Below are 16,000 nucleotides of genomic sequence, written 5' to 3' on the forward strand. Positions count from 1 at the left end.
CAGGCCACATTAGGGGATTTAGATCAGTCCATCTCAATCTTTAAGACCTGAGAACTTCCACTCCCAGAGTTCCCCAGCCAGTGATGTGGGGGGGGGGGGAGGAAATTGGCTGTCAGGGGAATTCTGGGAGTTGAAGTCCCTTCTCAGCCCTCGAATCTCCTTTTCCCCCCAGCAACTGCATTCCAGCGTCCGAACAGGCAACCTGGAGACCTGTTTGCGCCTTCTCTCCTTGGGGGCCCAAGCCAACTTCTTCCACCCGGTAAGTCCGAGGCTGATCTGTACCTCGGTCCAGAGCTTCTGGGCATGTGCAGAGTTCCCATGGGCTTCTTTTCTTCTTTTTTTTAGGAGAAAGGGACCACGCCTCTTCACGTGGCTGCCAAAGCCGGCCAGGGGCTGCAGGCGGAGCTGTTGGTGGTATATGGAGCTGACCCAGGGGCCCCCGACGTGAATGGCCGGACCCCCATCGACTACGCCAGGTGGGGGCCATGGGGCGGGAGGGGGGGGCAGATTCGTCTACAGCAGGGGTGTCCAAACTTGGCAACTTTAAGACTTGTGGACTTCAACTCCCAGAATTCCCCAGCCAGGTTGTCGTGACTGACAACCACGGCGATTAAAATTCGCTTAGCAACAGTGGCACGAAAGGTCGCAAAACGGGACGAAGCTCACTTTGAATCGCATGACGGTTAACCCCTTTCGTGCCGCTGTTGTTAAGCGAATCGCCGTGTTTGTCAGTCACACGGTTATTAAGTGAATCTGGCTTCACTTAACAGCCGGGGGACCAAGCTCACTTAACAGATATCCCACTTAACCACAGAAATGTTGGGCTTCATTGTGGTCACAAGTCGAGGTCTACCTAGACGAGCTTCTAGAACTCCCAGGAACCTGGAGAATGTTCTTTTCCTGTGGACCTGGCTTGTCGGAAGGTCGCAAAAGGGGATCACTGCGACCGTCATAAATGGGAGTCAATTGCCAAGCATCTGAGATTTTTATCACATGGGCATGGGGATGGCTGCCACAGTCATAAGTGTGAAAAATGGAGTTTTCAGTGCCGTTGCAACGGTCACTAAACGAACTGTTGTAAGTCGAGGACTCACTGCATTTAGACAAGATCCAAATTTGCACCTTCTTGCCTGATCCAATCCATCACAAGTGGAAAGGGGCATTAAGAGGTCATCCAGCCTAACCCTGAGGAATGCAGGAATGCACTGCAGGTAATCCTCGACTTAGGATGGCAATTGGGCCTGGACGTCAGTCATAAGTTATTGTGGTCATGTTGAAACTGGACCCAATTCGGTGACAATGTTTGTGATGGTCATTAAGTGAATCGCATGACGGTTAAGGAATCCAGCCTCCACCAGGGGTGCATTTTGCTGGAAATCAGCGGAGAAGGGTCAGAAATAGTAAATCCCATGACTGCAGAATTGTTAGAGCAGGTCATAAAGGCAAAAATGATCATGGAACTACGAAGATGGTGCCAGGGTCATAAGCGTGAATCCAAGTTCCATAGGTCGTCCTTGACTTACGACCACAGTTGAGCCCATTGCTAAGCAAAGCAGTTGTTAAGTGAGTTTTCAACGATGGTGTGTTTAGACCGCTGAATAAGGGAAATTCATCAAGGAGAGAAGCAACCTGGAACTAAGGAGAAACTTCCTAAGAGTGAGGACAATTAACCAGTGGAACAGCTGGCCACCAGAAGTTCTGGTGCTTCATAACTGGAGGTGTTTAAGAAGACATTGGGCAGCCATGTGCCTGAAACGGGATAGCATCTCCTGCTTGAGCAGGGGGCTGGACTAGAAGACCTCCAGGTTCCCTTCCAACCCTAGGATTCTCTGATTCTGGAAGGGAGGGAGGGAAGGAGGAAGGAAGGGAAAATAAGAGGAAGGAAGGGAGATGACATGGAAGGAAGGAAAAATAAGGGGAAGAAGGAAAGAAAAAGGAAGGAAGGGAAAATAAGGGGAGGGGAGATGAGCAGATGAAGGAAGGAAGGAGGGAAAATAAGAGGGAAGGAAGAAAGAGGGGAAGAAGGAAGGAAGGGAAGGAAGGAATGAAGGAAAAATAAGGGGAAGGAAGATGAGCGGATGAAGGAAGGAAGGAAGGAAGGAAAGGAAGCTATGGATGGAAACTAATCAAGGAGAGGAGCAACTTGAAACTAAGGAGAAACTTCCTAACAGTGAGAACAATTAACCAGTGGAACAGCTTGCCACCAGAGGTTGTGGTTGCTCCATCACTGGAGGTTTTAAAAAAGAAACTGGGAAACCATTTGTCTGAGGTGGTGTAGGTTCTCCTGCTTGGGCTGGGGGCTGGACTAGAAGACCTCCAGGATTCCTTCCAGCTCTATTCAACTCTAGGATCCTAAACAACTGACCATACCTCCAGTGCTCTGCACCACAAAACACCTGGGCCCATTTTGGCCCAGGAAGAGTGAAGGTGGGCTCAGGTGTGCATGCAATTCTAGATCAGCCCCCTGCCCCCTACCTGCCCCGTGACGCAACTCTTCCGGCTGGGTTGAGTCCCGGTGTCTGGCTTACCTGGTCTTTCCTCTCCGCAGACAGGCGTCCCAACACGAACTGGCCGAGCGACTGGTAGAATGCCAGTACGAACTGACCGACCGACTGGCCTTCTACCTTTGTGGGCGCAAGCCAGGTAAGGGAATGGCGGCCCCAGGGGGGTCCTGACTGGGTAAGGGCACGCAGAGCAGTTTGGGGAGGAGAATAGATGGAGCTTGGGGTTGAAATGAGGGCTCCTTGGTGGGTTTCTTCCAGATGTTTCATGACCCAACTAGGTAACAGCATCAGAACTAGAAGGAAGAGGTTTTCAAAGAGGAGGAGGAGGGGGAGGAGGAGGAAGTGGACTGTGGGGTCCGGTTTGAGCCTGGTGGTTTTCTTACAGATGTTTCATGACCCACCTAGGGAACATCATCAGTGCTAGAAGGGAAGGGGGGGTTGTGGAGAGGAGGAGGAGGAGGAAGAGGAAGGGAAGGAGGAGGAAGATTATAGGGTCCTTGGTGCTCTCTGAGCTTAGTGGTTTTCTTGCAGACGTTTCATGACCCAACTAGGTAACAGCATCAGTGCTAGAAGGGAGAGAGGTTTTCAAAGAGGAGGAGGTGGAGGAGGAAGAGGAGGAAAAGAGGAGGAGGAGGAGGGCTGTTGGTGCTCTCTGAACTTGGACAGTTTTCTTGCAGACGTTTCATGACCCAACTAGGTAATGTCATCAGTGCTAGAAGGAGGAGGGGTTTGTGAAGAGGAGGAGGAGGAGGAGGAGGGCAACTGTTGAGTCCTTGGTACTCTCTGAACTGGGTTTGTTTCTTGAAGACGTTTCATGACCAAACTAGGCAAAATCTTCAGTGTTAGAAGGGAGAGGGGCTTGCAGGGAGGAGGAGGAGGACTGGGGGGTCCTTGGTGATCTGTGAGCTTGATAGTTAATCTATCAGGTATTGATCAGATTTTGGCTCACCTTGTTTTTTCCCCCTTAGATCACAAGAACGGCCATTACATCATTCCACAGATGGCAGACAGGTAAGAGCTCCCCCTCCCCTTTAAACCCCCCCACCCCCACACTTCCTTTCTGCTCTTTAAGGGAGGAGATGCTGCCCCCTCGTGGCCATTCTCGGCCAGGCATCGCCCCTCTGGGATCCTGTTCCAAAATAGACTTTTTTCTCTTGGCTTATTTATTATTTATTATTATTATTTATTATTATTTATTAGCGTTTATATACCGCCCCCTCTCCCGAAAGGGACTCGGGGCGGTGTACAGTCCGTATCAAAAATACAACAAATTAAAACATAGTAATAATACGTATATGAGAGGAGGGTAAAATATGCCAAACTGTACAGCTAAATAAATAAATCGAAATGTACAAAATTTAAAATCCCAATGTCATATCAGGTTAAATTTAAAAAATATCCCTCTAAAAACCAGTAAGAATGTGTATGCCAGGAGGTAGACGTTATAAATTATGCCAAACCAGCCAGTCGGAACAGGTGTGTCTTCAGTTTCTGTCGGAAGGAGCGGAGGTCAGTAGTGGTTCTAATGTGGGGGGGGGGGAGGTCATTCCAGCTGCCGAGAATTCCTTTTTAGCCCCCCCTCCCAATAAAAAAGTGGTTTTAAAAAAAAGTCCCATGCAACCACGTCAGAAATAATCTGTCCTAAAGTGAGAATGACCCTCATGAATTAATTGATTTACCTTCTTTCCCTGCTTTGCATTAAACGAAATCTTAAAGTGAGATTCAGTAAGACAGAACTTTTTACAACTTTGTGGGAAAGTACAATTATAGCCAATGAATTAATTGCCATGTATTGGTTAGAAGAGTTTGAAGCACTTATATATACAGGCAGTCCTCAACTTACGACCACAATGGACCCCCAAATTTCTGTTGCTATGCTGTTGTTAAATGGGTAACATTTTAAATGTGTAACTCTGTAATCTAGTTATCCATTTAATGCAGCATTTCTCAATCTTGGCATCTTTTAAGAAAAGTGAACTCCAGAATTCCCGAGCCAGCTTTTACAACCTTTCTGGCCAGGGTTGTTAAGTGAATCACTGCGGTTGTTAAGTAAGATACGTGGTTGTTAAATGAATCCGGCTTCCCCAGTGAATCCCAAAATGGCTGTTCCTATGCCGTTGTTTAATGAGTTTCGCCCCTTTTTGTGACTTTTCTTACCAGGGCTGTTCAGTGAATCACTGCGGCCGTTAAGTGAGCACACGATCATTAAGTGAATCCGACTTCACCAGTTGGTCCCAAAATGGCTGTTCCTATGCCGTCGTTAAATGAGTTTCGCCCCTTTTTGGGACCTTTCTTGCCAGGGCTGTTCAGTGAATCACTGCAGTTGCTAAGTGAGTCACTCAGGGGTTGAAGGGGACTGGCTTCCGCATTGATTACCCCCCCCCCCCCCAGACACTGCGACCGTCATAAATATAAGTCAGCTACGAAGCGTCTGAATTTGGACCACACGACCCACGGTTGTAAGTGTGAAAAATGGTCGTAGTTCACGTTTATTTTAATGCCGCTGCAACTGGAAATGGTCATTAAACGGACAGTCGTAAGTCGTGGACTTCCTGTGTCTCAGATACAAGGCATGGGCAGAACGGTTTTAAGTTGCATTAGGGCCAGGATGGCAAACCTATGGCATGCATGCTGAAAGTGGCACGCAGAGCCATCGCCCAGGTTCCTGTGCGCCAGCCAGCTAGTCTTCATGCGCACAAAGTCCCAGAATCCAGAAGAGAAGCCGTCCGGTGTGCATGGATGTGCCTGGAAGATGATCTTCCGGTTTTCTTTTTCCTGGCCCACATGTGCGCACGAAGACGAACTGACGCACATGCGCGTTGGGCAGCAGCTCTTCCGGTTTCTGGCATGTGCGCTCTCCCGTTTTGGCACTCGGTGCCAAAAAGGTTCTCCAACACTGCATTAGGGGAAAGAAACGCCTGTCCAGCAGGCCGAGGGACAGCCGGTTCTGGGTGCGAGAGACCCAAGATCGGATGTGAAGCGGTATTGAAGTGGTGTAAGGTTTCCTGCCTGAGGAGCGGGTTGGGCTAGAAGACCTCCAAGGTCCCTTCCAGCTCTATTCTGATTGATTGATTGATTGAGGACGGGAAAGCCAGCCTGCAGTTTTGGGGGAGGGGGGAGGTATGGCTGACGCTGTCCCCTCTGACCCCCCCCCAGTTCTTTCTAACTTCCTCCTCTTTCTTTCCTGCTGCTCTTTACGGAATTCAGAGTGCGCCCCAAATGCATGTCGCAAAGGTACGGAGGGCTCCGCTCTCCCCTGCATGCATCGCCCTCGCCTCCCCCTCCCCGTCCCCTCCGCTGCCCCCCCCCCGTATTGTGGGGGCCTCGTGCATGTGGGGAAGGGTCTGGAGAAGGGGGAGGCTGGGACATTTCAGGCCCACCGTGGTCCCCCGTGCCTTCGGCTCCCCAAGCGGGAGAAATCCCAAAGCTGGATTAGATTAAATTTATATGCTGCCCGTCTCACTGTCCAGAGACCTCCGGGCGGTTGAGGTTGGATCCGGGATCCCGGGAGATTTATTTATTTATTTGGATCCTGCCGTTTATGATTTTTACAAATAAGCCAAGGCAGCGAAATAGATCCAACACACTTTTCTTCCTCCTTCTGCTTTTCCCACAATAACAACAACCCTGTGAGGTTGGACTGGGCTGAGAGAAGCCAGCTGGATTTCGTGGTTAAGGTGGGACTAGAACAGGGGTGTCCAAACTTGGCAACTTTAAGACTTGTGGACTTCAACTCCCAGAATTCCCCAGCCAGCTCTGCTGGCTGGGGAATTCTGGGAGTTGAACTCCACAAGTCTTAAAGTTGCCAAGTTTGGACACCCATGGACTAGAACTCACCGTCGCCTGGTGATTGGTTCAAAGCCCCTCATCCGGCCTTCATGCCTAAGACAGGACTAGAATTCACCCTTTCCTGGTGGGCCCAAAGTCATCCAGCTGGCTTTCAGGCCTAAAGCGGGACTAGAACTCACTGTCGCCTGGTGTTTGGCCAAAAAGTCATCCAGCTGACTTTTATGCCTAAAGCAGGACTAGAACTCCCAATCTCCTGGTGATTGGCGCAACGTCACCCAGCCGGCTTTCATAACTAAGGCAGGACTAGAACTCCCAATCTCCTGGTGACTGGCCCAAAGTCACCCAGCCGGCTTCAGTAACTAAAGCAGGACTAGAACTTCCAATCTCCTGGTGATTGGTTCAAAGTCACCCAACCGGCTTTCATAACTGAGGCAGGACTAGAATTCCCAATCTCCTGGTGATTGGCCCAAAGTCACCCAGCCGGCTTTCATAACTAAGGCAGGACTAGAATTCCCAATCTCCTGGTGATTGGCCCAAAGTCACCCAGCCGGCTTTCATAACTAAGGCAGGACTAGAATTCCCAATCTCCTGATAATTGGGTCAAAGTCACCCAGCCGGCTTTCATAACTAAGGCAGGACTAGAATTCCCAATCTCCTGGTGATTAGCCCAAAGTCATCCAGCTGACTTTCATGCCTAAGGCGGGACTAGAACTCCCAGTCGCCTTGTACCTCAAGCCCTAGACCAAACTAGATTTCTCTCTCTAATGGGAGATCTTCCATCTCCGTCCATCAACCCACCCGTGGCTGCCCCTCTAAATAAACGTGGTTGTCATTCTCCACTGGGGGGTCCCAGAGATTTGAACCGGATTTCTGAGGGCTGTTTGGGTCGGGGGGGGTCGGGGGCATCCAGTGGGAAGGAGCAATGGGATGGGGGCACTGATGCATCTTTCTCCCCCCCCCCCCCAGCTTAGACCTTTCGGAGCTGGCCAAGGCGGCGAAGAAGAAGTTGCAGGCGGTAAGTGAGGCGGTTTCGAACTCAAGAGCGGGCTCAGGCTGGGCTCTCCTCGTGGCCACCTTTCCTTCCCCCCACCCCCAAGTGAGTTTTCTAAGGCAGCATTTCTCATCTCAACTGCTTGAAGAGGAGTGGACTTCAATTCCCAGAATTCCTCCGACAGAGGGGGAACTCTGGGAGTTGAAGTCCATGCGTCTTCATGGCGCCAAGTTTGGGAAACGCTGTTTTACTTTCCCTTTCTCTCCATCCACACCATCCTCCCCGCGACTCCCCCCCCTCACTTGCGCATGCACGAGTGACCCCCCAGGTGGGGGGGGAAGCATATTCACCCTCCCCAGGCTCTGGAGGCTTTCCGGGGGAGGGCGAAAAACAGCCCAATGGGCAAACCGGAAGTTTGTTCCCGAACTTCCGGTTTGCACCGTTGGGCCTGTTTTTCGCCCTCTCTAGGCTCCAGAGGCTTTCCTGAAGCCTGGGGAGGGTGAAAATGGCCTCTCCCGGCTCTCCGGAAGGCTGAAAATCAGCTGGCTGGCACACACATGCGTGTGGAGCTGAGGATGTGCCGGGAAATATGGCTCTGCGTGCCACCTGTGGTACCCGTGCCATAGCTTCTCCATCATGGATCTAGTCTATCCCTCTGCAAAATGCAGCAAAAGCAATGTAACTAGTGTATCTCACCCTTGTTGGCTTTCGGAGGGGTGGACTTCAACTCCCAGAATTCCCCATTGGCTGGGGAATTCTGGGAGTTGAAGTCCATCCCTCCGAAAGCCAACAAGGGTGTACTACTCTGCTCTAGGGGATATCCCCTCCTCATTTTTAAGTCTGAAAAGGACTTGGGTGTGTAATGGGGAGGGGGACGAGACCAGTGGTGAAATCTAATCCCCCGCCCCCACATACTGGTTCTGTGGGCGTGGCTTGGTGGTGGTGGTGGAGGATCATGTGACTGGGTGGGCATGGCCAACTTTAAAAAAACTGTTTAAAGCTTTTTAAAAGTTTGTTTTAAAAAGCTTTTTAAAAGTTTGTTTTAAAAAGCTTTCTTAAAAGTTTGTTTTAAAAAGCTTTTTAAAAGTTTGTTTTAAAAAGCTTTTTAAAAGTTTGTTTTAAAAAGCTTTTAAAGTTTTTTTAAAAGCTTTTTAAAAGTTTTTTTAAAAAGCTTTTTAAAAGTTTTTTTAAAAGCTTTAAAATAATTTTTTAAAAAAGCTTTTTAAAAGTATTTTTAAAAAAGCTTTTTAAAAGTTTTTTTTTAAGCTTTTAAAAAGTTTGTCTTAAAAAAAGATTTTTAAAGCAGAATGGCAGGGAAAAAATGCTTTAAAAAGTGGGGGAAAGCTTCTGACAAGCGATCCTCGGAAGCTTCTTTTTTTACTACCAGTTCGGTAGAACCGGGAGGATTTCACCCCTGGACAAGATACACACACAGACTCCGCCAAAGTCACAAAATTCTTCCATTTCTATTCATTCTGGGAAGTTGCATCCTTGGGTGCTTGTTCTGCCCATCTTGGGAAGAGCCCAGCTTCCTGGCACCCAAGCCCCCCTGCTCCCTCCACAGCCAATGCCCCACGCCCCAAATCCCCTCCCTAAACTAAACAGCAAGCTGAATGTTTCTCTCTGCCCCCCCCCCCGCAATAGTTGAGCAACCATCTCTTTGAAGAGCTCGCGATGGACGTCTACGACGAAGTGGATCGCCGCGAAAACGATGCCGGTAAAAAATTAGCTTGAATCTGTTTTCAAGAGCCCCCCCCCCCCTCCCGCCCTGCTCTTGCAAGGATTAAGGACTAGAAACTTGCAGAGGCTTGTCAAATCCTTCAGCGCCTTCATAGGCAGGTTTCTTGGCCAAAGGGTGCTCCAATTGGGTGCCCCCTCCCCCACCAAGGCCTGTCTAAACTCCGGGATGGTTGGCAGGGAAGAAGGTTGGCGCTTGGGCTAACCGTGGCTTTTTCTTCTCTGCTTCCTCCTCTGTCCGTCCGTCCCCCCAAAAAGTCTGGCTGACCACACAGAACCACAGCACCCTGGTGACCGAGCGCAGCGCTGTGCCTTTCCTGCCGGTGAATCCCGAATATTCAGCCACACGGAATCAGGTGATTATCTCTCTTTTTTTTCTCTTTCTTTCCCTTTCTCTCTCCCTATCATCACCTCTGTCATCTATATCTATCTATCTATCTATCTATCTATCTATCTATCTATCTATCTATCTATTTATCATCTATCTATCGATCTTTCTATCTATCTATCATCTATCGATCGATCGATACTTTCTATCTATCTATCTATCTATCTATCTATCTATCTATCTATCTATCTATCTATCTATCATCGGCATTGGTCGCGTTGGTCGATGATCTCTGGCGGGCCCGGGACAGGGGCTGTTCCTCTGTCCTGGTCCTATTAGACCTCTCGGCGGCTTTCGATACCATCAACCATGGTATCCTACTGCGACGACTCGGGGGGTTGGGAGTGGGGGGCACCGTTTTACGATGGTTCGCCTCCTACCTGTCGGATCGGTCGCAGTTTGTGTTGACTGGAGGGCAGAGATCGACCCCCAGGCGCATCACTTGTGGGGTGCCCCAGGGGTCGGTTCTCTCACCCCTACTGTTCAACATACACATGAAACCGCTGGGCGAGATCATCCATGGTTTTGGGGTCAATATGCTGATGATACCCAACTTTTCATCTCTACCCCAAACCACCCAAACGATGCCCTCGACGTGATGTCCCGATGCCTGGAGGCTGTGCGGATCTGGATGGGGAGGAACAGGCTCAAGCTCAATCCCTCCAAGACTGAGTGGCTGTGGTTCCCGTCAACCCGATTTGTATATCTCGTTCCATCTTTGATGATAGGGGGAGAAATTTTAGCCCCCTCAGAGGAGGCTCGCAATCTGGGAGTCCTCCTGGATACGCGGCTCAGTTTAGAAGAACACTTGACGGCCGTGACCAGGGGGGCCTTTTACCAGGTTCGCCTGGTACGTCAGTTGCGCCCCTTCCTGGATCGGGATGCTCTGTGCACAGTCACTCATGCCCTCATCCTTTCTCGCCTGGACTACTGCAACGCTCTCTACATGGGGCTGCCCTTGAAGAGCACCCGGAGGCTTCAGCTCGTCCAGAATGCGGCCGCGCGGGTTGTCATGGGGGTACCTAGGTGCTCCCATGTTACACCCCTTTTAGGCGGCCTGCACTGGTTGCCGGTTGTTTTCCGGGTGCGATTCAAGGTATTAAATATGACCTTTAAAGCGCTACATGGCTTAGGCCCAGGGTACCTGCGAGACCACCTACTGCCACCAGTAGCCTCCCACCGTCCAGTACGATCCCACAGAGTTGGCCTCCTCAGGGTGCCATCGGCCAAGCAGTGTCGGCTGGTGACCCCCAGGGGGAGAGCCTTCTCTGTGGAAGCGCCTTCCCTCTGGAATGAGCTGCTTCGCATAATCCCCGACCTCCAGTCCTTCCGACGCGCCCTAAAAAGTTGGCTTTTTGCAGCAAGCCGGCCTGGCCGGTTATTTTTAACTCATTTTTAAATGTATTGTCTTTTAATTCGGTTTGTTTTTGGATATGGATTTAATTTTTTTTAAACTTTTGGGATATATGTTTTTTAATGTTGTACGCCGCCCTGAGTCCTTTTGGAGAAGGGCGGCATATAAATCCAAACAAACAAACAAATCTATCTTATCATATCTATCATCTACCATCTATCGATCGATCTTTCTATCGATCGATCGATCTATCTATATGTCATTTCTCTTTCTCCCTCTTCCCCTCTCTCCTTTTTTTTCTCTCTCTCTGTCTCTACACAAACACACACACACACACACACACACACCTATGTATTTCTAACTATGTATCTACGTATCTCTATTTCTCTCATTTTTCTGTCTATCTACATCTCTCTCTTTTCATTATGCATCTATTATCTATCATATCAATCTATCATCTCTATCATCTACCATCTATCTATCTACACATACAGATATATGTCTCTACCTATCCATCTCTATCTCTCTCTCTCATTTTTCTGTCTTTCTATCTACAGTATCTCCCTCCGTCTATTATCTATCATTATCTATCCACCAATCATCTATGTATCCTGTCTATCTGTCTCTTCCTCCCACTCCATCAACCACCCTTCACCAGCTTACCTGGGAGGCAGACATGTGTCAATCACGGTTACTTTTAGTTTGGGGTAAGAGCAGCAGATCCTGGCTGGGGGTCAAGAGAGGCAGCAGCCTAAAATCCCTCCGTAGCTGCAAGCGAACTAAGTCCAACCTTCTTTGCGTTCCGTTGATCACCTTCTAACTCCCGGAAGCAAGTGCTCACCATGAGTTGAGGAGATCCTGCTGCAGGGATCCCTTTTAGCCATAAATCAGTTTTAATTGGACGTTCACCGTAGGGACTTGATGTTTCGCACCAAACCCTTTATTATGCGCTGCTCTGGCCCACCACAGACGGATTTTGGGTGCATGGTCAAGGTGGAGCTCTGTGAGCGAAGGTTTGGGTGGAATTCTGACGGAGGCTTCCCGAGAGCCTGAAGCCGACTCCTGGTCCCAACAAAAGCCCCTTTCATTAAATGGCTGTGAATTCTGCTCATCCACATCCAGCAAAGTCTCTCGAGGGAGGATTTACAGTCACAGACCTTCTCTGGCTTGGAGAGCTGCCAGGCCGAGATATGCAGAACCTTGGAGAGTCACAGGCCAATGAAGCGAACTAATGGTCTCCTGCAAACTCCCCTCCCCTTTCGCTCCTCTTTTATTTCCCCTGGGAGGGGCCATACATTGTCCACCTGTGGCCTTACTCCCAAGTCGACCCCTGTTCTTTAGCTGTTCCCTTCATCTGGCCACTCTGCGCATGCGCACACTGGGAACAGGCTCCAGCTGTTCCTCTGCTTCAGTGATGTCTGACTCTGAAGGCAGCTGATAGCTGGCCTACGGCCCTGGCCCCCTCTCTGCCTCCAACACAGAGCCCTCATCGGAGCCTTCCCCAGACTCCAGGACTGGCCCATGTTCCTCCCCAACCCACCTCACTGCCCGGATCTGCTGCCAGCTCCGCAGCAGGTCTCCCTGCTGCTTCCAAGGGGGGAGCTTCTGATTTACCCCGTCCTTTCCCCCCCTTGCCCACAGGGGCGGCAGAAGCTGGCCCGTTTCAATGCCCGGGAGTTTGCCACCCTGATCATCGACATCCTGAGTGAGGCCAAGCGTCGCCAGCAGGGCAAGGGCTTGAGCAGCCCCACCGGTGAGTCCGGGCAGAGGGAGGGGGCTGTGGGCAAAGGGGCGCTGGTGTTGGAGGGGGCTGTTTTAACCCCTTTGCTGCTGCTGCAGAGGTCCTCGACTCCTCCGTCCACGGGCCCAGCGACCTCGACGACCAACACGACTACGACAGCGTGGCCTCCGACGAGGACACCGACCAGGAGCCCCTGCGCAGTGCCAACGCTGCACGCAACAACCGGGCCCGGGTGAGACCCCCAGGAAGGGACATGGCGGGCTGGGAGGGAGGGAGGCAGGGAGGAGATGATCCCTGACAGTGAGAGCAATTCATCAGTGGAACAACCTGCCACTGGACGTTGTGGGACTTCTAACACTGGAGGCTATCAAGAAGAGATTGGACAACCATTTGTCTAGAATGGAATAAGGTTTTCCTGCCTGGGCAGCGGGTTGGACTAGAAGACCTCCAAAGTCCCTTCCAACTCTGCTATTTTATAGGAAGGAAAGGAAGGAAGGAAGGAAGGAAGGAAGGAAGGAAGGAAGGAAGGAAGGAAAGATGATGGGAGGGAAGGAAAGAAGAAAGATGGGAGGAAGGGAAGAGAAAGAAAGGGGAAGGGAAGGGAAGGGAAAGGGTGAGGGAGGGAGAAAGAACCAGGGTTTCCTGCCTGAGCAGGGGGTTGGACTAGAAGGCCTCCAAGGTCCCTTCCAACTCTGTTATTTTAAAGGAAGGAAGGAAGGAAGGAAGGAAGGAAGGAAGGAAGGAAGGAAGGAAGGAAGGGGGGAGGAGGGGAAAGAAGGAAGGGAAGGAAGGAAAAAGGATGGGAGAGAGGGAGGGAAGGAAGGAAGGAAAGGAAGGAAGGAAGAATGGGAAGGAGGAAAGAAAGGAAGGAGGGGAGGAAAAAGATGGGAGGGAAGGAAGAAAGGAAGGAAAGGAAGGGAGGAAGGAAGGAAGGAAAAAGGATGGGAGGGAGAGAAGGAAGGAAGATGGGAGGAAGAAAGGAAGGAAGGAATATGGGAGGAAGGGAAGAGAAAGAAAGTGCAAGGGAAGGGAAGGAAAAGGGGGAGGGAGGGAGGGAGGGAGAAAGGACCAGAGTTTCCTGCCTAGGCAGCGGGTTGGACTAGAAGACCTCCAAGGTCCCTTCCAACTCTGTTATTTTATAGGAAGGAAGGAATAGAGGGAAAGGAACAAAAAAGATAAGAGAGCGATAGAAAGAACTGGGGGAGGAAGGAAGGAAGGAAGATGAGAAGAAGGAATGGAAAGAAAGGGAAAGGAGGAAAGGGAAGGAGAGGAAAGGAATGGAAGGGAAAGGGGGAGGAAGAGGGGGAGGGAGTAGAGGGAAAGAACAAAAGAGATAAGAGAGACAGAATGAAGAGGGAGGAGGGAAGGAAAGAAAGAAAATGGAAGGAAGATGAAAAAAAGGAATGGAAAGAGAAGGGTAGGGAAGGAAGAAAGGGAAGGGGGGAAAAGAAAAGAAAAGGAGGGGGGATGAAGGAAAGGAGGGAAGGGACAGAGGAAGGGGAGGAAGGAAAATGGGAGAAAGGAAGGGAAGGGGAAGGGGGAGGGAGGGAAGGAGAAAATGAAAAGACCCCCTCCTCTGGTCCCCCATGGAAGACTGAACGGGGTACCTAGCATTCATCTCAGAGCAAAGCAGAACTGACCCCCTTCTTCCCCCCCTCTCCCCCCCCCCAGAGCATGGACTCCTCCGACCTCTCGGACGGGGCCATCACCCTGCAGGAGTACCTGGAAGTGAAGAAGGCTCTGGCCGTCTCCGAAGCCAAAGTCCAGCAACTCATGAAGGTGAACAACAGTCTGAGCGACGAGTTACGGCGGCTGCAGAGAGAGGCAAGTCTCCTTTGGGAGGGGGAGGGCAGCAGAAGCCCCCTCCCCTCCTGTTCCCGGGACCCTGGCAGGGCCCCCCTCGGATCTGGGGGTGGGTGGGGGCTTCAGCGCTTGTGGAGGACATCTGATTCGGGGAGCCCGTTTGTAGTCCTCACTTAACGAGCTGTTGCCTAATGATCGTTCAGCGTTATGACGGGCCTCCTCTGAGTTATGACCCAGGTTTGGATTTCGGGCAGCCATTTTCCAGAAAAAAAACTCATTGAAGAAGATAGATTCACTTAACGACCACTCCTCTGATTTGAGCTGGCTTTGCTGCTTCTGTGCCTACCTGGGATTCTCAGGAAAGTTTCACACTTGGTGAAAATATTTTCCTTTTGCTGCATTTGCCGATGGGACGGTTGAGACCGAAAGCCGCTCCGGTCCCTGCGAGCGGAGCCTTCTATGCACTGCTGTGTCAGCGATGCCCGGAAATGCAGATTTTGAACCCACAGCTGAGCAGAGGCCCTCTCCTCCCCACTTCCTGGAGACCCCTCAACTCAAGCAGGACTTTGTGGCTGTGCTCTCCCCCTGCACAGCTCTTCCGCTCTTGTGAATCCTTCTGATTCTTACGAATCCTTTGGAATTCTGGTGATTCCTGTGAATTTTTATGAATTCTTGTGATTCTTACGAATTCTTATGAATTCTGGTGATTCTTATGAATTCTTATGATTCTTATGAATTCTTATGATTCTTATGAATTCTTGTGATTCTTGTGATTCCTATGATTGTTATGAATTCTTATGATTCTTACAAATTCTTGTGATTCTTATGAATTATTATGAATTTTTGCGATTCTAGTGATTCTTATGAATTCTTATGAATTATTGTGCTTCTTAATGCTTATGATTCTTACGAATTATGATTCTTATGAATTCCTGTGATTCTTATGAATTCTTGTGATTCTTATGAATTCATATGAATTCTGGTGATTCCTATGAATTTTTATGGATTCTGGTGATTCTTATGAATTGTGATTCTTATGAATTCCTGTGATTCTTATGAATTCTTGTGATTCTTATGAATTCATATGAATTCTGGTGATTCCTATGAATTTTTATGGATTCTGGTGATTCTTATGAATTGTGATTCTTATGAATTCCTGTGATTCTTATGAATTCTGGTGATTGTTGTGATTCTTTATGAATTCTTATGAATTATTGTGATTCTTACTAATGCTTATGATTCTTACGAATTCTTGTGATTTTTATGACTTCTTGTGATTTTTATGAATTCTTATGAATTCCTTCAGATTCACAAGCTGCAGTCGGAGAACCTGCAGATCCGTCAGCAGGCGGGGCCCGTCCACCCAGCAGCCCCCACCCCTACCGAGCGCCCCGAGCACAGCCACATGCCCTCCGCCGTAACGGGAGCCCACCGGCGTGACCGCCACGCCTTCTCCATGTACGAGCCGGGTGCCAGCACGCTCAAGCCCTTCAGCCAGCCGCCCATGGATGACCTGGTTAGCCGCCTGCAACCCTTCCACCCCGGGGTAAGTGTGTGTGCGTATCGTGTCCCTCCCAGTGCTTGGGGGGGGGGTTGAGCCCAACATGTGGGTCTAAGCGGCTTTTTAGCATGGGACAAAAGGAGGTTGCAAAGTTTTTGAAGGAGGACAAATGGCAGGGGGCCGTTGTTGCAC

General features: G+C 50.0%; 1 protein-coding gene across 4 annotated transcripts in view; it reads left to right on the top strand.

The window, feature by feature from the left end:
* The window catches only part of GIT1 (GIT ArfGAP 1), a 54,427-nt gene that overhangs the window by 26,845 nt on the left and 11,582 nt on the right, over nucleotides 1-16,000 (top strand). For 2 of the 4 annotated variants that reach the window (XM_081945407.1, XM_081945408.1), the window contains exons 5-16: nucleotides 173-259; nucleotides 346-476; nucleotides 2,549-2,643; nucleotides 3,473-3,515; nucleotides 5,712-5,738; nucleotides 7,260-7,308; nucleotides 8,929-9,001; nucleotides 9,280-9,377; nucleotides 12,405-12,516; nucleotides 12,603-12,736; nucleotides 14,176-14,328; nucleotides 15,614-15,853. In XM_081945407.1, coding sequence (XP_081801533.1) covers nucleotides 173-259; nucleotides 346-476; nucleotides 2,549-2,643; nucleotides 3,473-3,515; nucleotides 5,712-5,738; nucleotides 7,260-7,308; nucleotides 8,929-9,001; nucleotides 9,280-9,377; nucleotides 12,405-12,516; nucleotides 12,603-12,736; nucleotides 14,176-14,328; nucleotides 15,614-15,853 — 1,242 coding nt within the window. The remainder of the gene's footprint in view (nucleotides 1-172; nucleotides 260-345; nucleotides 477-2,548; nucleotides 2,644-3,472; nucleotides 3,516-5,711; nucleotides 5,739-7,259; nucleotides 7,309-8,928; nucleotides 9,002-9,279; nucleotides 9,378-12,404; nucleotides 12,517-12,602; nucleotides 12,737-14,175; nucleotides 14,329-15,613; nucleotides 15,854-16,000) is intronic. The other 2 variants (XM_081945409.1, XM_081945410.1) reach the window with 1 other exon arrangement.

Source organism: Natrix helvetica (genome assembly GCF_964273705.1).
Source record: "Natrix helvetica genome assembly, chromosome: 2".
NCBI lineage: Eukaryota > Metazoa > Chordata > Lepidosauria > Squamata > Natricidae > Natrix > Natrix helvetica.